General features: G+C 29.5%; 2 protein-coding genes across 2 annotated transcripts; both read right to left on the reverse strand.

Annotated features, from left to right (window-relative positions):
- Window positions 1–4649: 4649 nt before the first annotated feature.
- LOC136085291 (uncharacterized) lies at window positions 4650–5075 on the reverse strand. The gene has a single exon (XM_065806582.1). It carries the CDS (start codon window positions 5073–5075, stop codon window positions 4650–4652), a length of 426 nt encoding a protein of 141 aa, XP_065662654.1.
- Window positions 5076–18149: 13074 nt separating this feature from the next.
- Window positions 18150–19754, reverse strand: LOC136085292 (zinc finger MYM-type protein 1-like). Its single transcript, XM_065806583.1, has one exon. The coding sequence runs from the start codon at window positions 19752–19754 to the stop codon at window positions 18150–18152; it is 1605 nt and encodes a 534-aa protein (XP_065662655.1).
- Between the last annotated feature and the right edge of the window lie 5857 nt (window positions 19755–25611).

Raw genomic sequence — 25611 nt, forward strand, 5'->3', positions numbered from 1 at the left:
GATTAGGAAATTGAATAAATTCAAAGTATTTGACAAAAAAGTAGCTGAAACTGTTATAAAAGCCATTACAGGACATTTATGGTATTTAACTGAAGACCTTGTGAGTCTCTCTTTTTTCAGTAATGATGTTGATAACCAAACTAAAGAAAAAATGGTGATTGCGCTTGAAAAGCTAGCCAATAAAACCCAGATAAAAAGGTTTGAAGGTAGTGGATTAATGGATAAAATTGTAAGCATGAACTTAGATGACTTTGTAACAAATAGATCAAAATATCTATTTGAATTGCTTGGAAGAAATTGGGCATTTATGAAGGAACATTGCCCAGACAAGTGGAGTACAATAAGGGAATACCAGGATGCACATAAAATTGCTAATTCTATGAAAGTTGTGAATGACACAGCTGAAGATTACACAAAAATCTTGACAAAAGATGAAACTCAATTGCAATGTATTTTACAAATTGTGAAAGAACATCGACGTCAAATTCCAGATATGCGAAAGTCTACAATTGTTAACGCATTAATAAAAGCAAGTGAACAACCTGAATCAAACATTGATTAAAATCATATAAATAACACTAAACTTAAATAAAATAATTAAAATTTTGCAGTAATAAAAAAATAAAAAAGTATATTCATTTTTACTTTACGTTGACCCTTAAATCTAATAATACCAAGCTCATTGAGCAACCTCTAGATATGAAAATATCCTAATAAAATATTGGACAGTATATTTTTTAGTTAAAAGGAACACAATAAAGGGTTGAGAGTTCAATTTGAGCACTTTGATTTTTTTTTGTCGCCCTGATATATATATATACATATATATATATATATATATAGATATATATATATATATATGTATATATATATATATATATATATTAATATATACATATATATATATATATATATGTATATATTACATATTTATATATGTATGTATATATTTATATATATATATATATATATATATTATGTATATACATATATGTATGTGTGTGTGTATATATATATATATATATATATATATATATATATATATATATATATATATATATATATATATATATCATAAAAATATATGTGTGTTATGTGTGTGTAAAAATAAGAGAAAATGAATGTAAAAGAATAAAAGAATTGAAAAATTCAATTAAACAAGAATAAATAAAATAAATAAAAATAATTTAAAATGGTAATGTTTAAAAAGCAAAATGACAGACGGATAAAAATTATAAGATGTGTGGCTATAGTGGACATATCTTTAAACAAATTTAAAATTCAACTGTTCAGCTATTAGTGAAGCAGCTTAAAAAATTAATAAAAGAAACTTACGAAATAAAGCTTTTGAATCAGGAAATAATTATAAAACTGAGTCAGATTTTGATATTTAGTAAGTGAATGATAATGAATTTAAATTAAATGAAAATTTAGAAAATGTGGGTTTAGAAGAAAAAAGCAAAAAGAATCATGAATGTATTGTTGGTGTTCAAAGTCTATTGTCTTGAATTAGAAAGTTAGTGAAATGTTCAAATATATGTAGTTATGCTCAAAAGGAAATTAACAAAGCACCAGGTTTAAACAACATTAAAAATTTCATCATTGATTTGCTAAATCGACTTGTGAAATTAAAAAATACTGCTATTCTCATCACAGAAAATCAAAAAAAAAATCACTAGGATGGCTTTAAAACAAATAGGAAAATTGAAAAAGTTATAACTTACGAAAGATATCTTAATCAAAGATTGTTGATATCTTACTCAAAGTTTGTTAATATCTTAATCAAAGTTTTTGAACCATTTTTTAAAGATACAAAATTGTTAATAGAAAGAAGTTGCAAGACTTTATTTATAACCTTTTATTACTAAGAGAATTTAGTTTCATACTAAATCTTGCGATTTTAAAGAAAAAGCAATACAAGAATTCTTATTTAGCAAGTTGAAAATCAATTAGGTGACAAGACTAAAAATACGCACAAAACAAATACATACTATCTATTTAGATTCACTTAATTTAAAATGGTTAAGTGCAAAAGTAATTGAAAGTACAGAAGAGAAGTTAGTCAGTTTCTTTAAAAATAACTGGAAAACAGTTTAGACTCATTTGTTTCTCAAGTAACTCTAAGAAGGTTTTTAGTTTCTTTCGGCTGTAGTCAATTTTGGAAGAAAAAAATAATCGTTTGCCTATGTTAGCAATCGCGGTTCGAAAATTGTGGAATTATAGAAACATCTTTTGTCACAGTAAAATCTGCTTTTTTTAGAGCAAACTTGCTAAGGAAAGAAAAAAGTACCCTTTTATCAAAAAACGTAAAATTTACTTTACTTATTTATTTAGGTTTTAAAGACTGCAAAAATAATATGATATTTGTAAAAACGAAATCTTATTAAATAAAGAAAATTAAAAAAATTATCACTTAAACTATTTTTTTTTTTTTTTTTTTTGACTTACCATTGGGAAGTGATTGAAAAATGAAGGGAATTAAATTAATACTGATATTATAACTTTAGTGTCATGTAAAACCTAAAGAAAGTAAATAGTTTTTAAATAATCATTTATTAAATACTTTACACTTTTCAAAAATTGTAAATAGATTGAATTCAAACTATTTTCACTTTTTTGCCTTTTGCCATTTGCACTTTTTTGCACATTTTCATTTTTTTGCCTTCAAACAATAAAGTACAATGAATAGAACATTTTCCAATATAAATACATTTAATTAATGACTACTATTTTTGTTATCTCCAGGCACTTAAACAAATTATATTTTTTAATTTTAAGTTTTCAAAGGAAATTTTTGTATTAATATCTTTTACCGATTGATTTTTACTAACACGTAAAATGGTGCTCTATGCCATACTGCAAAGTACATAAAAAATTTCTTGCTAAACTAAGTATCCAGCTTCTTGATTGGCTAAGCATCTCTTCAGATAAGAACACCAATGAAAGACTATGGTAGTTTGTCAAACACAAAGCTACTGAGTTTGAGTCTAATAGTATAAGTAAGTATGGAGTAAATAGTATAAGTAAGTATATTATATACAACTAGTAAATACACAATTTAATATCTTGTATATTTATCACTTGTATATACACAAGGATAGGGACAATCAATTTCACTTGTTTCAGCAGTTGTTTATATTATATATGCAGTAACTGAAACAAATAAAATTTCACAATGACTATACAATTATAGATGTTTATCAAACATCTTTTATTTTTAATGTCAACATTACTATAATTGAATTAATAAATCAGATAATACTAAAAATTAAGTAAAAGACTGTAAATAAACAACAGCTCTGACCTGGAAATACTGATTCCAATGAGTTTATTTCCTCATGTGAGTAATAAGTTTGGCGTGAATGTAGGGCTCCATTCTTTAATCCACGTCAAGGCATTCTGTGAAGATATTCTATGATTGCAAAAATGGCAACAACCTGGTAATCAATGTTTGCTTCAACAACCAAAAAGAAAAGAAAAAGAAGACTCCTAGTTGTGCAATATGTTGCATTAAGAAACAAAAGCTCAGTTCCATATCGTAAAAACAATTTTTTTGCTACATGTATATTTGTTACATGTATATTTGCTACATTCATAAACAACGAACCCTTAAGCTCTGAATCTATATTAATTATGTTCACACATTTTGGTCTAAACTTTATCTTTGCTTTTTGGAAGACAATCTTTTCTTGGATATCAGATAGGAGAGATTCCTATAAACTAGTCCAGGTAATCCAGCTTAAAAGTATTAATTTATACATATATATATATATATATATATATATATATATATATATATATATATATATATATATTCACACACTACCTGGCAAAAGATTCCGGTCACTTTGTTTTTTGAAGAAAAAATGCATATAAAATAAGTTAAACTAATTACAATTAACCAAATATCATAACAAATAATTACAAACTAATCAACGTGTTAAAACCAATGATAAAAATAAACAAGTTTTTGCAATATAACACGAACAAAAGTTTTTTTTTTCATAGAAAAAACCATCCTTTGCTTTCCTTATTGCACAAACAAGTTTTGGCATACGTTTGATTGAATTATCCAAAATAAATCGAAAAGATATTTTTCCACACTCGTTGCAAAATTGACCACAAATGAGTTGTTGATGTAGGACACTTTTTTTTACCTCACGATCTAGTTGTTCCCATAGTAACTCCATTGGTATGTGATCAGGGGATTGTGTGGACCACGTCATAATTTTGAGTGCTCCGCGAGCTTCCTTTTTTTGTCAAATAGTTTGTACAGTATTTAGCTGTGTGTTTTGGTTCATTATCCTGTTGCATTTTTAACCCGTGGCCAATTAGACGCTTTCCACCAGGCACGCCATGTCTAGAATATATCTTATGATATCCGTTCTTTTCAAGATTTATTTTCACGAGATTATTAACCTGATTAAAAGCAAAACAACCCCACACCATTATTAAAGCTCCACCATGTTTGACAGTAGGCTGTATACACTGTGGATGTTATGTATCCACTGCGAATGTTATGTATCCACTGTGGACAGTAGGTTGTATACACTGATAGCTGTTCATCGCACATAGATCCGTCGCTTTGTTCGTAAAACAAGAAATTTGAATTCGTCTGTCCACAATACATTTCGCCAGTCTGTATCTGTTCAATTTGAATATGCTAGAGCCCATTGAAGCCTCTTTTTCCGATTTATTGGTTTTAGAAGAGGTTTGCCAACAGCGACTCTCTCATTTAAGCCGACGGTTTTCAAGCGACCTCTTATAGTTCTTTCTGAAATATTTTTATTATGAGCAGCAGTGAAGTTAGATGTTATTTCTTGGGCTGCTAATCGTCTATTTCCTTCACATGAGAGTATAACTGACTTGTCTTTAGCCTTTGATGTTTTGCAGGGACGTCTAGTTTTTTTCCTATCTTTATTTGTACCAGTGCATTTAAACCGACGAATAGTATTACTCACTGTTAATTGCGGTATTTTCAACAGTTTTTCAATATATCTAATAGAACGACCATCTTTTGCCAGAGCATCTATTAAAGAACGCGTTTCTAGTGATAAATTACATTTCTTTGACATTTTATATTATTTTCATTACAAATTTTTTTCAGCTATATAAAATATTAATAAAATTATTTTTTATTAATGCAATATATTTTATTAACTTCAACAAAATTATGCTTTGATGACCAAAGAACAGTTAAACTTTATTTACAAATTGTTTACTAAGTATGTTCAAGCATATTTATAATCCAAAAACGAAGAAAACATAGATTTTGCATTTCAATATTAAAAACACATTAGCACGTCTTAATTTAATTATTTTATGGCTTTTGTACAATTTTAAAATTTAATATCAATAAGTACAATTTTATTTAAAACTTAGCACATCTTAATCGAATTAGTTTACGACTTATAAAGAATTTTAAAATTTAATATCAATTATTATAGGTGAAAAACTATTAAAACTTTAAGTGACCGGAAACATTTGCTGGGCAGTGCATATAATATATTAAAAAAATTTTAAATAAAAAAAAGTTAACTCGCTCGCAATCATATGTCTAAAAGATATCATTTTGTTAACAAAAATAAAAGTTTAAAACCTCGCGCTTATCGTTCGTTATACGTTAAAAACGTTATATCGTTCGTTATACGGGAAAAAAGGGCAAATGATTTTCTAGGAGATTTGATAGGAGGGCCTCTTGTTATTTCGTTCATTTTTTTAAAACTATTTTTTAATTGCATTCATTTATGAAATGGTCAAGCCAGTAGCATGTCAACAAGTTCTTGGTTTTTATCATTATAAAAAATGCTGTATGAGTGCAGTGATTCAAATGATTCGGATTATTCGGAGTATTGTGTACTTATTATAAAAGCAATGATAAAAGATAAAAGATTGCGTTAGTAAACGCAGTACCTCCTCCAAAAAAACGCTTGTAAATAAAAATTTACTTGTTTACATTTTTTAAATATAATTGAATATATGTTTTTAGTTAAAATTTGTTCGTTAAGTTGATTTTTTTTTACAATAATGTTTTTCATGCCGAAACATTAAATGTATATAATGCAAAATATCATTCGTCCTTCAATATTCTTTTTTTGTTGGAGATTGTACCGATTGGCAAACCATAGTTTTTTTTCTTGAAATAGAACAATGTAATTGTTTCAAAAACAAAGAGTATTTTTGGGTTGACTTTAAGGTGGTTGCCCAAGAAACAACATTTTTTTGACCCTGTGAATTTATATAACCAAACTTTGGTCTATAAGCATGACCTTTACTAAAAATATATTTAAAAGACGCTAATTTTTTTTTTTGCCTTGATTGCCTTGACTCTACTTTATCATTAAAGTAATACAAAAACATGCAAAATTATGCAAAAAAAAACATGAGATCTGCAGATAATACCATAGTAATAATATCAATATTTCAGTATAGCTTTAAAATTATAGTAAAATCCATTTATCATACCATTTGAAATACTTTTATCATACAATTATAACTATATATCATGGGGATACTTTAGGGCTGTCCAGAAATTATTACACCACCCAGAACATAGCCTAGAGAAGTTTTTCCCATTATACTATCAATTCTTTATTGAAAAACATTTTTTACAGATTTATTTAAAGTCTTCTAGGGGTTGCTCAAAGCTCTTGAACATTTTAACTAAAATATAACAGAAAATGTTCAAAAACGCTATGTTATTTTTAGTATAACTGTCGAAAAATGTTGGAATTGATCAATTTAAGTTATGGATGCCAATTGATAAGTTGATGATTATTTAAGTTATAGTGAGTATTCTTTTTTAAATTTTACACAATTTTGACCCAAATCAAACAAATTGTATGTCATTTTCTAAAACACATAGGAAATAATGTTTTTGTTATAATAGTTATTTTACCTGTATGCTATGATTGGGTACATACAATTTTGCATTTTTGTTTAGAAAAAATAGAAAATGTTGACTAGGAGTGGAAAAGAATTAAAAGTGACAAACCCAATTATACCGTCTTCGCCATTACCTTCGAGTGTTCCTGCAACTCCGTCATCTTTAAAACCTACCACTAGAACTAGTACAAATTTTTGGTTGATTGGTCAGCCATGTTTATCAATTACAGGAGCAAAGTTACCTACACGCAGACAGGTGATGAAGTATGTTTTATATCTGAGACATGATCCTGATAGCGTTGGTAACAGTGTTGTGAATGAAGAAATTTCTTACATCGTTGCAGACAGTGTTGCAGATTTTTGGCACATGGCTCGCACCAAAACCAAAGTAAGACAAAACTGTATGTTTGATGTTCTTGGATTATGGAATGAATGGACCAGTTTAAAAAGAAATAGAAGTTGTGCCACCGACCCTGATAACAAACGAGAAAACTTTATCTCAGAGCTTGATATGCTTTTCGACTTTGGTGCTCCAGATGCAATTGATGACATAAGAAAATCTAGACTTCTATCTCAGAAACACAAAGATGATGACATTGCGTTTTATCTTGATCAGAAACATGAAAGAAAGTCTAGTATGAATGGCCAGGATAAAATTTTTGAAGCAAAGGCTTTACAGTTTCTGACCAGAATTGAACAGCAGCAACAACGACAAGAAAAAGAGACAGAAAGACTAGAGAAAAGAGCAGCTGCAGAGCTAGAAGGAAATGAATTTTTTGAAGAGTCCGAGGATGATGCACAAGTTGGTTGTACGGAAATTGATCCGCATTTTGAGCCAGATCACATTATTGAAAAAATAGAGTTTCAAGAATATGTTACACTTCAAGTTCCCAGAAAAATTATGGAATGTGACGAGTTAACGACAGCAGCCGATCGGTTAAAGTTGTCCGACAATCAAACTACAATGATAGTTTCAGCTATAATAAAAGCAGCGGGTGGCAATCTAGACGACTTCGATGTATCCCGTTCAACTACGCGTCGAAAGCGAATGTCAAACAGACAGCACATTGCAGAAAACATAATAGATAAAATAAAGGAAAAACCACCTCAATTTGGTGCCATGCACTGGGATGGAAAGTTACTGCAGGACTCTCTTGGTGATAAGTTTGAACGTCTAGCAATTCTTCTGTCAGGTTCACCAAAATTTTCATCGGGAAAATTGCTGGGTGTGTCACAACTAAGAGATTCTAAAGGACAAACTCAAGCTGATGCCTCATATGATCTCTTAGAAGCATGGGGATTAAAAGAATTAGTTGTCGCTTTGGTATTTGATACTACAGCAAGCAACAGTGGGGTCCATAAGGGTGCAGCTAAACTTATCGAAGAACTTGTTGATAAAAAGCTATTTTATCTTGCTTATCGTCACCATATCCTTGAACTTGTAGCTAGCGCTGTTTGGAAATCACTGTTTGGTGAAATCAGAGGACCAGAAAACAAAACGTTTGCTACCTTCAAAGAGGCATGGTCAGGTCTCGATAAGCAATCACCTATCCAGTTGCTGAAAATTGAAAATCCATGGTTGTTGGAAGTTAAAGAACGAGTCATTAAAAATTTTAAAATGCTGCTCAATAGCAAGGAATCATCTGTGTTTCCTCGGGATGACTACCGAGAGTGCGCAGAAAATAATCTTATTGTTCTGGGTGAAACACCACCTCGTGGTACCCGTTTCCTCAAACCTGGAGCCATACATCAGGCTCGTTGGATGGCTTGCAACATATATGCTGGGAAGATGTTCATGTTTTCAAAAGCAATGAAATACGACAAGAAAACTGTGATTAAACTGGAATGTATAAACAGATTCTTGGCTCTTTTTTACACCTCAGCATGGATGCAAATGGAATGCATGCATGCATGGATGCATGCATGCATGCATGCATGGATGGAATGCATGCATGCATGGATGCAAATGGATGCATGGAAGCCGATGCTCCCGTAAACGATCTAGAACTCATTCATGACATGATGGATTTCCGCAATGTAGACAGAAATTGCAGATGTTGTGGTAGCCAAACTAAACAACCATCGATGGTACCTCACTGAAGAAGTTGTTCCTTTTGCTTTATTTAGTCATCATCCTAAAATGAGTGACTATGTTAAGCAAGAAATAGCAAACAAATTTTGGACAATAGCAGCGCCTGAAAACTTCCGAATGGGTAAACCAATCTTCAGACAAATCAAACGCAACACAACATTGAAAAGTCTGTTAGGACCGGAGTCACATCTGTTGTTCCAGAATCTCAACATCAGAAGAGATTGGCTTGCTAAACCAGTGAATCAATGGGCAGCAGATTAAGACTTCCAAGTTGCTGAAAAGTTTGTTCGAACAGTAAAAGTTGTCAAAGATGCTGCCGAACGAGGCGTCAAACTAATCTCAGATTTTGCAACAATAATAACAACAGATGAACAACAGAGAGCATGGCTATTGCAAGGTGTGGAACAACATCGGAAGCTGTTTCCAAGTTTTGACAAAAAAACACTAAACATTTGAAACTAATAACTTGAACTTACTAACTTGAAGTGACAATTTCGACATTTTTCCTCATTTTGGACCTTAGAAACTATGAAAATATTGAATTATTTTCCAGAAATATATGTAGAACGTAAACAAACATGCACAAGCTGTGCATCATATTACTACTATATAAAAAGTAACAATTTCCATAATTACTTTAATAAATTTAATTAAGTAAGAACAAAAGTAAGATAGCGTTTTAATACATTTTCTGTTATATTTTAGTTAAAATGTTCAAGAGCTTTGAGCAACCCCTAGAAGACTTAAAATAAATCTGTAAAAAACGTTATTCAATAAAGAATTGATAGTATAATGGGAAAAACTTCACTAGGCTATGTTCTGGGTTGTGTAATAATTTCTGGACAGCCCTAGGGATACTTATTACAGGCCTTCCTGACGTGAATCAGTATTTTTAACTGGGGGCGGACAATGTTATGGAAAATATAAAAAACGGCTGAAAAAATAAGCGAGCTACATTAATTTCAGTTAATTCATTAAATATAAAAAGAACTGTTGCAATGCACAAAGTGTCTAATGCTGTGTTTATTAAATATCATAAAATTTTAATAATAAAAAAAAATAATAATGAAAAACAACAGTTTTCAAAATGATGAATGAATTTTATTTAAAAACGAAATTACAAAAGAAAAATAAACAACCTTAAATATAATGCTAAAAAAAAAACTATTAAAAATCATCAAATATTAGAAAATGTTATGAGAAATGTACATAGCAATATCTTTTTAATGCTTTACAGATAATTTAAAACCTTTAATGCAGGTTCCTTATAAGACTTAAACAAACAATTTGAAAAGAAATGTCAAGAGGTGAAATAAAGAAACAATAATTTTAAAGAAATGTCAGTCAACAATTCATTTTCACTGACATCTTTTGACGTCTTTTCTTGTAACATAGCCTGCAATATAAAACAGAGCCATTTTTGTACTCAATGGCAAAGATGCTTCTAGTTCAGGCAATTGATTAATTATATCACAAGATTCTTCACTTCTAAAATAGCCACATTTTTGACATAAATGTTTAATATCAGTAGTGTAATCTGAAACATCAACTTTTAATTCCAATAACGGTTTAGCTTTTTCAATGTTTAATTTTTCAACAACATTTTGAACAGTTATAAAATATGTTCCGCCTGAACCTTGTCAAAACAAACTGATCCTTTTTTCAATAAAATCTGTTGAGAACTCTCCTAACATAACATAAATGAAATTGTTTTTTTACAAATCTTTGCACATCTCTACTAAACCATAACAAGTATGCCAAATTGAAGTACCTGTATCTCTAGTTGTGGATTTTATTCTACACCCTTGTTTACAACTCATTTTAAGAGCCATATCTCCGAAATCAAGTAAATATTGCAAATTTATATCTAGTTCTTCCGAAATAACTCTTTGACGAGAATCTTAAAATCGCGTACCAACGTAAATTTCTTTTACATTAACTATTTTCCACAATTTAGTAACTTTTTCTAAAAAACAAATGGTTTTATTCATATTACAAGGGTGGATAACTTTTGAATAAGTTTTGCGAGCAGCTATAGTTTCATAACAAAACACTTTTAAACAGTGTGATACATTTTGCATTCAATGTGTTTTGGATGTACAGCTAAAAAGTTTATTTAAAAAATTAGATAGTTTAATTAGCTGATCTTTCTCAAAATTAAATAAACATTTCAGGTCACTCCATTTAGCAGCCATATTTTGATTTTTTTCAAAATGCAATTTTTCTGTTATCCAGTTATTTCTGATACTTTTTAGTAGATGAACATAAATTAGAAAAATCCCACATTTTGTTAACCAAGGTTTTTTTTCAACTCTCTCAGATAAATTAAAAAAGCTTGATTTGCTCGATTTCCATCACAAATAACTGAAACAACTTTTCCATTGCCAGACTTGATTGAAATAATAACATAGGATACTTGCTCAAACAAAGAAGAAGCATCCAAATGACAGACAGGTATCATTTTACACAAAAAAGATGGTCCACCTTTTAAACATTTAACCATGATACCCAAAACAGTATTTGCTAACAACTCAGGATTATTTTTAGCTTTTCCAAATAGAGAACCACCATGGTAGAAAAGAAGAGACTTTACATTAACCTCATCTACCAATATTATATAATTTCTCTGATTATCCTCTAGATTTGAAAATACAGTGCTGATAAAATAATACCTGAAACATTCTTCGTCCTAGATGTAATTTTAGTCAGTGTTTTTACACTTGGAAGTTTAAAATCTTTTCTAAACTGATTGTATAGACTTCGAGATGTTGAAAAATAAGAATGCAATCTGATGATTGTTTCTATATTATAAATTTTTTTACCTACTTCTGATGCATTCATAGATGCAATATGATCTTGTAATATCAATCTTTGATGATCAACTTCAATGTTGTTCAGATAGCGAATTGTTTCTTCCACTCTTGACCAACAATCAGGAGTGGTAATATGGTTTTTAGATAATGAAGAAATAAAGCAACGAACACTAGCATGAAAACTTTCAAATTTAAAATTGCTTGAGATATGAACAGCAAACAAAGGTATACAGTTAACATAATAGGAATTTGATTGGATGTGCAAAACTTCATTTATAACAAAAGTTATTACAGGACAAACAAATTTATGATTTTTAATATCTTCACCTAAAGAAATGAACGTAAACAAATCACTTTTTAAATATTGTGACAACTCATCACACTTTTCACTTCTAATAGAAGACAACACTTAAGTAGTGGACCTTGGTTTTAAAGGTTGAATTGGTATAGCACTTGATGAAATATTAGAAAAAATTGAAGGAGGTTCGATTGGTCTATATTTCCCATTGACACGAGCTTTTAAAAAATTTTCTGGAAAATGTCTTTCACAGACAACAGTATTTGGCTTATTTGAAAAATTACTTCTTGGAATTGAATTTATCCAACGATTTCGTTCTTCTTTATTTGAGGGAAGCCTATAAACTCGTACTTTAATTTTAGTGTCGTAGTTTCCTCTACATCCAAGAATACAGCACTTTTTAACCATTTTGTGACTATCAACTGCTCTCAAATGAAACTATAAGACTAAACTTTTCGTAACATTGTCCGCCCCCAGTCAAAAATACGGATATGCGACGGGAAGGCCTGTAATAAGTATCACCTTGATATATAACTATGTTTATATATATATACATTTATATATATATATATATATATATTTATATTTATATATATATATATATATATATATATATATATATATATATATATATATATATATTTATATTATATATAAGTTAATCTTACTAGAAAAACTTAATTTGGGCGTGTGCACTTTTTTAAAACATAATCACTGTTGTGTGGGAAGGTGTGTTGAGTTTCAAACAATCGCACAAAAAAGTATAAAATCTGGTAGATATTTCATTTCCCGGATAAGAGTTTGTATTTATTACAATAGTAATGTATAAATAGCTTTTGTCTTTATAAGAAAATATTTCAAAAAATATATTTCAGATATCTTAAATAGAAGAGGTTTACTTAAAAATTTTAAATGAAATCTTATTTTAGTTTGTTTTTCAAGTTTTCTTGCCTCAAAGTGACGTCATATACGCAAAAAAAAAAAATGGCTCCAACGATTTACGAAAATGCTGCGTCTACAATCTTTAATGGTCTAAAAAGCAGATAACGTAACTTTAGCCATCAGAAATTACAAGAGAGGGGCAAACCTAAAAATGGAGTTTCAAATTTTCCACTTTGATGACAATATGGCTCGTAGTTTTTCAATCTTGTCAATTTTTTTAAATATATAATAACATACCTACAAAAAATCAAAACAAATCTGCTTGAACAAAAAACACGTGTAACTATTAGAAAAATTGACTTATATTAAATACGATCCTGAATAAAACCTTATATAAGTAGATTTTTTACATTTTTTAAACAGTTCATATAAACAATTATCATATTTGTTTATATAAACGCGTTTATATATATATATATATATATATATATATATATATATATATATATATATATATATATATATATATATATATATATATATATATATGTGTGTATATATATATATATATATTTATATATATATATATATATATATATATATATATATATATATATATATATATATATATATACATATATTACATAGTAATTTGAATTATGTCCTCGGGTGTAAATATAGTTGTTTATTAAAAAAAAATTTGATTTATTTAAGCAAATTAAATAAAAGTTCAGAATTTTGTAACATGTAATCAAGTAGAGCTTAAGGCGACGAATTTAGTCTATTTAAATCTGAAAAGTTATTTAGGTTAGAAATTCTCTTGGTAAAACGTCTAAATTCTCTTTCCACTGTTTTGTTCATTTCATTGCGGTATGGCGACCAAACCGGAGAGCAATATTCTAAGATCAGTCTTATATAGGTAGTGTAGGCCTTTACGATAACACTTGGATCTCGAGTTTTAGAACACTTAAGGATTAGATATCCTTGAATGTTTGATGCGCGGACGATATTTGAAATATGATTATTGTAATTAAAGTAAGAGTTCTATATTGTTCAAAAAAGGTTTTATTTTACATATATATATAAATATATATATATATATATATATATATGTGTGTGTGTAAATATATATATATATATAAAATTTTTATTGACATTTTTTTCAAGTTTGAATAAGAAGGGAGGGGGTGGGTGGGGGAAGGGAGGGGGTAGGTGGGTGGGTGAAGGGAGGGGGTAGGTGGGTGGGTGAAGGGTGGGGGTTTGGTGTTGGGCGTGGCAAACGCCCCTTCCCTAACTAGCATATTAAAATAATTTAAATACTTATTTCTCTTTTTCCACCAAACTCAATTTATAGCCTTTTTTTCAAATAATTAAAAAAACTTTTTTTTAGGTTGAAGACTGGGCAGGAAGGGGCGTCGGACATGGCACATGTCCCGCCCCTAATGTCAATTTATACACCACTTGCATATGCTGTAAAGTAAGAAAATATAATATAAACTTTTTTAACACAAAATATATTCAGTGTTTTTTAGGTTAAAGTATTTATAAGAATGTTACATTTCACTTGGCGGGTGTTAAAACGTAACAAAGACATCCACCCTTTAATCTAAAATAGACCTCTAATATTTGAAAATGTAATGGAAGCAAATTAGAACAACTTTTTGTGTTTAAAGATAACTTATTTTTAGTGTTGGGCGTCAACATGTCAATAAAAATTTTATAAATGTTTTTAAATTGTGTTTATTTAAAAAGAGAGACATAACTTTACAAATTTTTACTACATTACAATCTTTACCAAATTACAAGATGAAAGTTGGAGTATCCACCCTAAAAATAAACCAAAGATAAAACTAATTTTAAAAATAATATTATTAAAGTACAAAATATAAATTTTTAATGTACAAAATATAATAAATTTATGTCGTGGCTTTTAGTAAATGAGATTATTTAAAATTCCAATCATTTTTAACAATAGACACCACGTGAAGGTAAGCCAGAGCCGTCTATCAAAACTTGCAGTACTCTTTTTGCAAGCTACAAAACTTGCTGTACCATATTTGCGAGCTACAAAACTTGCGGTACTATTTTTGCAAGCTACAAAACTTGCTGTGCCATATTTGCAAGCTACAAAACTTTCGGTACTCTTTTTGCAAGCTACAAAACTTGCTGTACCATATTTGCAAGCTACAAAACTTGCGGTACTCTTTTTGCAAGCTACAAAACTTGCTGTACCATATTTGCAAGCTACAAAACTTTCGGTACTCTTTTTGCAAGCTACAAATTTTGCTGTACCATATTTGCAAGCTACAAAACTTGCGGTACTCTGTTGGTAATTTTAAAATATATAAAAAACAAAAATATTTTAAATTATGAATTATTTTATATTATATAAAATATTTATTATATTTTATATTATTTAAATATATATATATATATATATATATATATATATATATATATATATATATATATATATATATATATATATATATATATACATATATATATATATATATATAGTTTTATTACTTGGTTTTATTAATTTTTTGATATGTTTTAACTTTTAATGATTATCTTGTTTTAAAATTATTTTGTTATAACTAATAATTTTTATTGATTGTTATTATTATGTTAAGATTATTATTTATTTTACTTATCTGTATACTTGAAATTATTAAAATTTAAAATAAAATAGCATATCAATAATATTTATATTTCATTTAAGAAAATATTAGTTCACCTGTTATAACATCAGCAGCAATTTGTATTTTTTTCATCTTAAATTCAACAGCTTCCATATCTGTTTCTACTTTTTTCAGTAGGAAATAGTGTAAATTCTCTCTTGTAATCTCTTGTTTACCTTTTTAACTCTACCATCATAAATGACAAACTTGGAATTGTCAGCATCATACCACTCATGACCAAGTTTTCTCCCAACAACCCTCTCTTACATAACATCATTTAAATCATCAAGTTGCTTTGCAGTTAGGTGTTTATATTTATGCATCATTTCACTGGTAGTTAAAGTACAGAGCTCACGCTCTAACTTTCTTTTTTGTTTTTCATCCATTTTTTGGCGTTTACAACTCAGTCTACCAGTAATCTCTGCTCGAATTTCATTATGTAGTAGTCGTGTCTTCATTCTTTTTTTACGTGCTATGCAAATAGACCACTTAACTACCTTTTCTCTAGACAACTCGTCCAGATTATCAAGATAATCGATCGTCCCATTCTTTTTGGATCTTAATTTGCTAGATATATAACAAATTGTTTCATTAGGGCATCGTCCTTTGGCATCACTATACATACCCATTAATTCTTCGCTGTCTATATTGTGAAGCCTTGCACTCGCTGTCTCCTTTTTGAGTGCTGCTGTAATAGAAAGGGAGAAATATCTTTTATATTGACGCGTCAAGACTTCTTCAACTGCATTAAGACAAGCTGAAGTCATTTTTACAAGTTGGTCATCGAAGGGGCATAAAGTTGTAATAGATTGTAAAATATTAGGGGCAAGCGGTGTTCCAAAAAAATCCATTTTTCTGCAAAATAGTGCAGCTGGATCAGACTTGCAATTAGTAACTTCTTTTAGAACATTTTTTATTACCTGGATACCAGTGACATGATCAAAGCTTGCATCATCAGCTGATACATAAAACTTACTCATCCATGGTCCACTAAGAAGCTTACTAAATAATGCCAGCACTCCCATTTGTTTTATAGCAGTTGTATTACAAAATGTTTCTCGCAGAATTGGTAGCAAACTAAAACATTTTATTGCTCCAGTGGTCAGATAAAGTAGAAAAGCTGTATAGTGTTTCATTAAAATAAAACAAGTGTTAAAAAGAATGTGTAGACGGTTTCCACGATACCGCGGAATAATACCTCGCGGTAGTTGGTTATTGTCTAAAAAATTTACAAAACCTTGTGGATCAACTTTGCCATCTTTAAACCTCATCTTGTTCATTGCTAACACAATTTTGACTGCCATACAATCATATCCAAACAATTTGTAAGGTTCAAGTTCTATAGATTTCAAGCCTTCGCGACATGAAATGGCAATTGTTTCTAGGGGGTGCAAATGACAATTTAGCTCATTCAAATTCTTCCCCCAGGTATTACAAATTTTGGAAATAGTTAGATGGTTAACTGCTACTCTGTCAGACATTGTGTTGGATATATTTGATATGATTGTACTACGACATTCGTTAAAGGGAAGTGAGTGAAAATTTGAATAAATATAAGCTAAATGATCAACTGCACCACAAATATGGTTTTCATAATCAAAAGCTGTTCCACCTGGTAATTGGTCCAGAGCAATGACCTGACAGCTGTTTTTTGAAGTCAGATGAACGGTGTTGATATGAACACCTTCTTGTGTCGTTGCATCAAATCCAAGAGTAAGATGAGAATTACTCAAAGCCCATTTTGCTGCTTGCAGTTCTGCTATACAGCCAAGCTCACGAGCCATTTGCTCAATAGTAGTACGATGAGGAATATCCGTAAAGTTAACACCCAAATATTGCCCAATTTTTGAAATTAGGAATCGAATATTACCTGTTGGAACATTAGCTAATAACATGTCTTAAATTATCATCCTCATTTTTAAAGGGTAACTCTTATCGTCTCCTGACATATTAACATTGGGCATTTTCCCCTCTTATTTGCAACATATCATTTTCTAATTGAGCAATAAACATTTTATTAGCCTTACCATCAGGGCCGGTGCAAGAGTATTTGGCGCCCTAGGCAAATTTGACACAATGTGCCCCTACCCTCTCCCCAACCTTCACAAAGAAATGAATATGTTTTGTTATAACATTTTGTATTTACATTCGGAAGAATACATGCATGCATAATCATAAAGAGGCGTATATTCGTGTAACTTTATAATATATAAATAAATAATTTCAAAACTTCCCTTTTCGCGCTTTTGTTTTTGCAAATGTAGAAACAAATTCCATCAGGTTAATGTTTCTAGCAATTTCATGTTCAATTGACAAAGCAGCTAATCCAGCAAGTCTTTCTTGCTGCATAGACGTTCTCAAAAATGTTTTTATCAATTTGAGTTTTGAGAAGCTTCGCTCACCGCTAGCCACGGAAACTGGAAGTGTCAAGAGGATTCTTAAAGCTATAACAGTGTTGGGGACACAATCTGCTAGATTATTTTTTAATATAAAATTCAGTAATCTAGTGGCAATGTACATCTTTCAACTCGTCTTGAAATTGATTTCAGTTCACGGAGAAGTTTTGAAGCATCGATTCGGCTTTCCCACCTTGTTTCACTCAGTGGTTTAACAGTGAGATTAGAAACATATCGTGTTAAAACTTCCCAGCGACGAGTTGATGCAGAAAAGAATACATATACATGTTGTACCAGATCAAAGAAGGCTGTTGCTTCTAAGCAACATTTAACAGCATCGTTAACAGCCAAATTCAATGTATGGGCACAGCAAGGAATAAACAATGCTCGGGGATTGACATCTAAAATTCTTCGTTGGACACCCTTATTTTTCCCCCTCATATTTCTGCCGTTGTCATAACCTTGACCGCGTAAGTTTTCAATAGATAAAGACATCTCGTCTAACTGCTTAATGATAGTTTCAGCCATACCAGCACCAGTTGTCTCCTTTAGAGGCACAAAATCTAAGAAATGTTCCTTTATATATGCTGTTGCTGCAACGCCATTTTTTGGATATGAAATCACATCCAAAAAGCGAATGATCATAGTCATTTGTTCAACATGACCAGCATCAGGTGTGCAATCTATAATTATTGAAAAGTACTTAGCATCACAAGCAGATTTAAGAACTTTTTGTTTGATTGCATTGGATAATTGGTGAATCAATTCATTTTGTATGTCTTTGCCTAGGTAATGTACATGTGTTTCATTGTCTTTAATCTTTCGAAGATGCTCATCCATAAGTGGGTCAAACAAAGCTAAAAATTCCACAAATTTCAGAAAGTTTCCGTTATCAGCAGTGTTCAGTTTCTCATGTGTTCCACGAAAAGCAAGATTTTGCATACCAAGAACTCTAACTAAAGCTATTAGCCGTTTCAAGATTTGCTGCCAATACTGTTCTTCTTTTTTAACAAGACGCAAATGTTCGGCATCAATTGTATTATTGTTTCGCAGTCGCAGCTCAAACTCTTTCCATGACTGAAAATTCGCTAGATGTTCACTGCTTTTCTCATGCCCTGACAGAATTGCGGACATATTTTTCCAATCATGTGAACCATACGAAGAAAGAGGTGATGCAGTTGTTCTGCTACTGGTAAACAGTTTGCAGCAGAAACAATACACAGAGTCGTTACTTACAGAATACTGCAGCCAATGCCTGCGAACTTCATCTCCATTGACAAGCCGGCGGTTGTAATGGCTTTTTGAAAATTTTCTTTGCATACTGTCCTTAGGAAAGTCAAACTGATCGATTTGTTTTGGTCCGTGTTCTATCAAAAGTTGTCGCATCTCATCATCAAATACGACCCAAGTAGCCGGATCGCTATAATTAGCATATAGACCAGAGAATTTATCAATTTTATGCACTTCAGATTCTTTGTGTGCTACGTGTATTACATTATGTAATTCAAACTCTTCTGATACTGTCATCTCATCGGCTTCTCTGTCTGCTTCAACTTGATTTTTTAACTCATTTGTGACATTTTCATTTCTCTGCGGTGAACATAAATACTTTAACAAAGAACCAGCCTGTTTTGTTTTAAACCCTTCGTTTGCAGCTCGTCGTTTACGAAATTGCGCACCGGACAATTTTTTTCTTTCTGCCATCGCGGATTGAAATAACAAAGGAAACTGCTAAAAATAATAAAAATGAACACCTCGGGCATTTTTAATATCCTTAAATTAAAATATTATTTAAACTTCCTTAAAAAAGTTTTTAAGATACATTTTAAAGTTTTTAAAGCTCCATAAATATAAAAAATAAAACTCTATTAGTATAAAAACACAATATAAATCAGTTAATTTGTTACTATACTACTTCGTAATTGCTATCACCGAATATTTAATTAAAATTAATTTCTTACTATTTTTGAATTAAGACGCAAGCAAATACAATTTTCTCCATAAAGTTAAACGTGTTAAAATAAATGAGAAATAAAAACTTTGCACTGTATTAATTGCTCCAAAATTTCATTCTGCATAACAAAGTACTAAAAGAAAAAGGAAACCGCGTCAAGTGGAACAAAAGTATCATAGTTGATTCTTTTGTTTTATTTGACGCGAATTAAAAGAGTACTATTTCAAATCTCCTAAATTCAATTCAAAGCGATTTGAAAAAGATTTTAGCAATGTTTTTAATATATTTATTTTTTATGTAGCTAGTTTTAGTGCCGCCCTAGAAAACTTGCCGCCCTAGGCGGCCGCCTAGTTCGCCTAGTTGTTAAACCGGCCCTGCTTACCATTAGTATTATGTGTTACTTTTATTTGCATTAAATTTTATTTTTCTTTTACTTTCAGCTCCTTTTTTTTTTGCCTTAAGATTACGAATTAACCTACTGTAATAATATGTTTTAATTTGTTTTTTTAGATCTCTAACTTCTGCCCTCAAAGCTTTAATAATATCTTCTTTTCTTTTGATATTTTTCTTAAATATTTTTAATTTATATGGCACGCTATTATATTTAGATCGAACTTTTTCTATTTTTATCCTGTGTTCTTTAGTTGAGCTAGCTAACTTGGAAGATAAATAAGATAACCTATATCTGAGTTTGGCTTCCGTTGGGGTTACTCTTTCTCTAGATGCATGCTCTCTGTTTTCATTTTCTAAGCAACATACAGGCGAAAAAGGCCCGCCATTAACTAAAGGTAAAGTACCAATATGTTCATGTGCTGACAACACAGAAGATCCTGAAACAGTAATCAATGAACTACTTTGATTAAGATGCATTGCTTGGATCATTGGCACGTTTGATGCCTGGGTACGCAAAGGGCAGATTACAAAAATTAATAAATTTTGAACAATCCCTTACATAATGTGTTGTCCATTTTTTTGCAATGTTAATAGCATTATAAAGTCGACGTTTACTAGTTTTTAAGCTAAATAACTCCTTGACTTGTTTAAGAGTACAACTAATTGACTCACCGTTATTAGTGAATGACAGGAATATATGTCCGTTTTGACATTGCGTGTATATTTCGCCTTGCAAAGTGAAGTACAGAGCTAAATCTTTTTTCACTGCATCCGAAAACACAATTTTTGTACCCATAATGCCTCTAAAAAATATATATAAAGAGTTAATATATTATAGTTTCAGCTAAATTTGCCTAAACAAACAAATAAATATATAATAAACAAATAATATATAACAATTTATTAAAAATTATTAACATTATAAACAATGTAAAAAAATAACGAAATTATATAAACCTTAAAAATCTCAAATAATTTAAAAATCGCATATATACCTTCTATAAACAAGTAACGGTTACAAGAAACTAGTATTTCAACCTCAATAATGCAAATATAATTTTTAGGAACTGTATAACTGTATAAACATAACTGTATAAACATAACTGTATAAACATAACTGTATAACTGTATAAACATAGGTAAACTAATTTAAAATCAAATAACTATTAATAAAGTCAAACAAACAGTTAAAATAAACTAAAGCAAGAATAGTAAATAAGTATGCAAAATACCCTTCAAATTTATTAAGATTTGAAATATTACAAATAAATTTAAGATTGCATTTAACGTGGCCTACGAAGTCCTAAAAAACCTAATTCTATTGAAAAGTCTACATCTATCTATAGTTTAAAATTTACAAGTTTTTATACTACAACCTTTGAAATGTTAAAAAGTATTTTATTAGGCCTATTACAATGTTTTGCTTTTAAATTTTTTTGCGTAAAAATTTGAAAAAAAATAATCGAAATGGCAATAATTGTAAAAATTAGTAAAAAATAGAAAACAAACTTGCTGATATGAAATATGTATTTTATAAAGAAAAGGAATGGTGGTGTCTAATAATTGTAATAATCACCATGGACCACAAGGCCACCACCATTCCATCTTCTCAGTCTGCTTCCTCTGCTGCCACGACCTCTACCATATCCCCTTCTGCTGTGGCTCCCAGCACCCTTGTTAGGAGGATGATAGGGCCATTTAAAGGATTTATTGTCCTTTCCTCCTAAGTTGACCCATCGTTTGAAAGACTTATTGCTAGTAGGTCCAGGATGCTGGGACCTATATAATAGATACTGTTGACACGTTAGCTCTAAATGATAATGATTCGTAAATAGATGAGTTCTTAATAGCATTTTGTAAAATTTAAGATAAAACAATTAATTGTGAAAGTGATAGGCTGAATAAATAATATGAACAACGTAATAATCAATGATAGCTTAAAAATGTTAATTATAGTAATAACTTCATTCTACTGCACTTTGAGGGATGACACAATACTAATGCATTAAATAGTGTAAATAAGTAGAAACATAAATTCAACAATCATTCAGAAACATTTATAAATCATAAATTTACCAGCAGAAGGTTGTGCACATGGAACTAAAGATAAAAAAAGTTTTTATACAAATTTTTAATTGATAAGAAAGGTGTGTACCTGTTTGCAAATAATAATTTATTAACTTACTAGTCGTTGTAGCTGCTGAAGATGTAACTAAAGGTTATCAGTTGTAATTAAAAATAAATACTTTTATTGCCAAGATATATATATTTAAAAGTAAAATTTGTAAACATACCACTTATAGCAGATGTAGAAGGAACTTGTAAAGAATATAAAGGTTAAAAATTAGTTAATAAAAAATTTATATTGTAGTCCTCGAAAATATATACACACATATTAAAATGTAATTATTGGTTAAACTTACCATTTGGTTAAGACGAAGATGTAACTAAAATTCAAAATTTGTAATAAAAAATAGATATTGCAAATAATGACTTTGAAATTGGTCGTTAACATATACAAAATTATACAATCTTACCTGTGGTAGGCTGTGTAGATTCGACTAAAATTAATTTAAAAATTGTACACAATATCATTTGAAATTAATTAAAATTAAGGTGCAACAACTATACTAACAAAATGAAAATAAACAATGAAAATATAACTATAAAAAATATAAAGATAATATATTTATGAGCAACATGGTTATAAACTTATTAACAAACAACAAACTTATTAACAAACTTATTAACAAACAACAAACACAGATAATGATAGTATACAATAAGTAAAAAACATTACCTTATGTTTTTTAAGTGTTTCTATATATAGGAAGATATTATAAATGTTTATTAACATTTACTTATTGTTTACTATTTTCTCTTTGTGATTATGTAAATATTTTTGTAATGAATAAACCCAAAATTTTTGTGACTTATTCTTACGAAATCTTAAAAAATCTGCAAAAAGCTGGGTAGGATCTAAACAAGAAATAAATATTAGACATGCTTGTATAATGATTTAAACACTAATACACAGATAAACTTTATCTGATAAACTTTATCTGATAAACTTTATCATAAAGAAGTCACAGATAAACCTCATCACAAATAAACTTTATCACAGATAAATTTTATCATAAAGAAGTATATAATCCATACATTATAAAAGACAATAACAATGATATGTTTTATAATAAACCACATATAAATAAGTATATTACATACTTCATTAGTTTAATCTTAACAAAAAACTTCTTAGTGTTTTTAAAATATTAAATGTTAGTATTTTTAAAATATTAAAACTTTTGCTACTGAAACATTAATCTTTAAGTATATGTTAAATAAAAATGAATTAAGGTTTTACATTAATCATTATTTATGGATTAGAAAATAGTCATTAATACTATTATTATGAATAAAAAAAATTGAACTTACTATCTGTTAGTGCAGCAAGAACATTTTGGTTAATATTGTCCATATTAAATTAAATCTAATAATATAAATCAAAGTAATTCAAAATTAGATTTTTATTTGAATCGCCCCCTTATCCTGATTTCGGCCCAACCCGGATTTCGCTTGCCTTAAAAAAAAACAACAGAAAAACTGAAAATAGGTACCTAAAGTCCAACACTAATTAGAATAATTGCTTTTAATTATTTTTCGTTGAAATTTGGCGTGTTCATAGAAAATGCATAAAGCAAACTATTTTAATAATAAAAAAAGCGGACTCTACATTTTTTCGACTACAAATCTATGTGACAACATCAACCAAATTTTTATGCGAAATTCTCAGCAAAACACTACATTAAAAAGTATGGTAGCGATACACAATAGTTATATAAAAATCAAGCCAAACCTTTCTTCTTTTCAAAAGTTGTCAATGTTTATATATGTTTCTAAAAAGAACCACCTCACAAAACCGTTTTCCAAGGGCTATCTTAAAAAAGTGGTATACTTGGTATAACACTGATTAAACTAATTGCTTATAATTATTTTTTATTGAAATTTGGCATGTGCATAGAAAATGCATGAAAAAAACTATTTTAATAATAAAAAAAAGCGGACTCTACATTTCTTTGACCACAATGTCATGAGAGAACATCAACCTAATATTTAAGAGCAAAATATCACATAAAAAACTTTAGTAACCGTAATAAAAGTCTTTAAAAAATCAAGATTAGCTTTTCTTCTTTCCAAAAAGTATCTATGTGTATATACCACATAAAAAACTTTAGTAACCGTAATAAAAGTCTTTAAAAAATCGAGATTAGCTTTTCTTTCCAAAAAGTATCTATGTGTATATATGTTTCTAGAAAAAAACTACACAAAACTACGTCTTTTTTTTTTTTTCAATTTTTAAAATTTTATTTTATTTAAAATATAATGTTGTGATATTGGCCGCTAATGATTTAAATATTATCATATATATCAATATATGTTTAAAATAAATATATATTGATATATATGATAATATTTAAACCATTAGCGGCCAATATCATCGAAACGTTACGCTGCCAAGGGCTACCGATCGGGTTTGGTGTTACTCTTCTTCTTGCCTATGAATGACTGGGAAACATTCGTAAATTAAATGGACTTTTTATCAATGAAAACAATATTAAGCGATGATTAAGCGAAACTGTAATATACCACCTAACATATTTATTTGGAAGATTATTTACGTTCATAAGCTCTTCAATTATTCTTCTAATCTCGTCATATTATTAAGGTGACGAGCGCCACCTGTAAGATTAGGAATTGTTAAATTCGTTCAATCGTACCTTCTTAAAATTGGTTGTATTGTATTTTGATTAACTCCTGTTAACGATAAAGCGTCAGATTGAGGTAGTCCCTAAAATGCAGAGATTTTTTAAAATTGAATATCACACCCGCGGATAGACTTTTTCTTATGTAGAATTAAATTCTGAGTCGAATGGCGACACGCGGAATGTCGCCCGACCAATACATGCTGAGTTATTAAACAAAAACCCGATCGAAATGCTTAAAAACCGTTTTTACAACAGCAGCGATGCATTTTCACAACCGCGGAGTGTGCTAAATCGATTCGAAATTAAATTTTCTATTAGTTAAAGGTTTATTTTACGACTACTGCATTAAATCCAGTTAAGATATCACTTATAATTTAAAGGGCGTAAAGTAATGTTGGGTTTTCCCCGCATCTGAAAGAATAGAAAGATATGAAAGAAGGAAACGTTC

This window comes from Hydra vulgaris, chromosome 09 (genome assembly GCF_038396675.1).
Source record: "Hydra vulgaris chromosome 09, alternate assembly HydraT2T_AEP".
In the NCBI taxonomy this organism is placed as follows: Eukaryota; Metazoa; Cnidaria; class Hydrozoa; order Anthoathecata; family Hydridae; genus Hydra; species Hydra vulgaris.

Coding starts and splice junctions, on each gene's coding strand:
- LOC136085291 (XM_065806582.1), bottom strand. CDS start 5,075: ATGTCAAAGAAATGTAATTTATCACTAGAAACGCGTTCTTTAATAGAT.
- LOC136085292 (XM_065806583.1), bottom strand. CDS start 19,754: ATGGCAGAAAGAAAAAAATTGTCCGGTGCGCAATTTCGTAAACGACGA.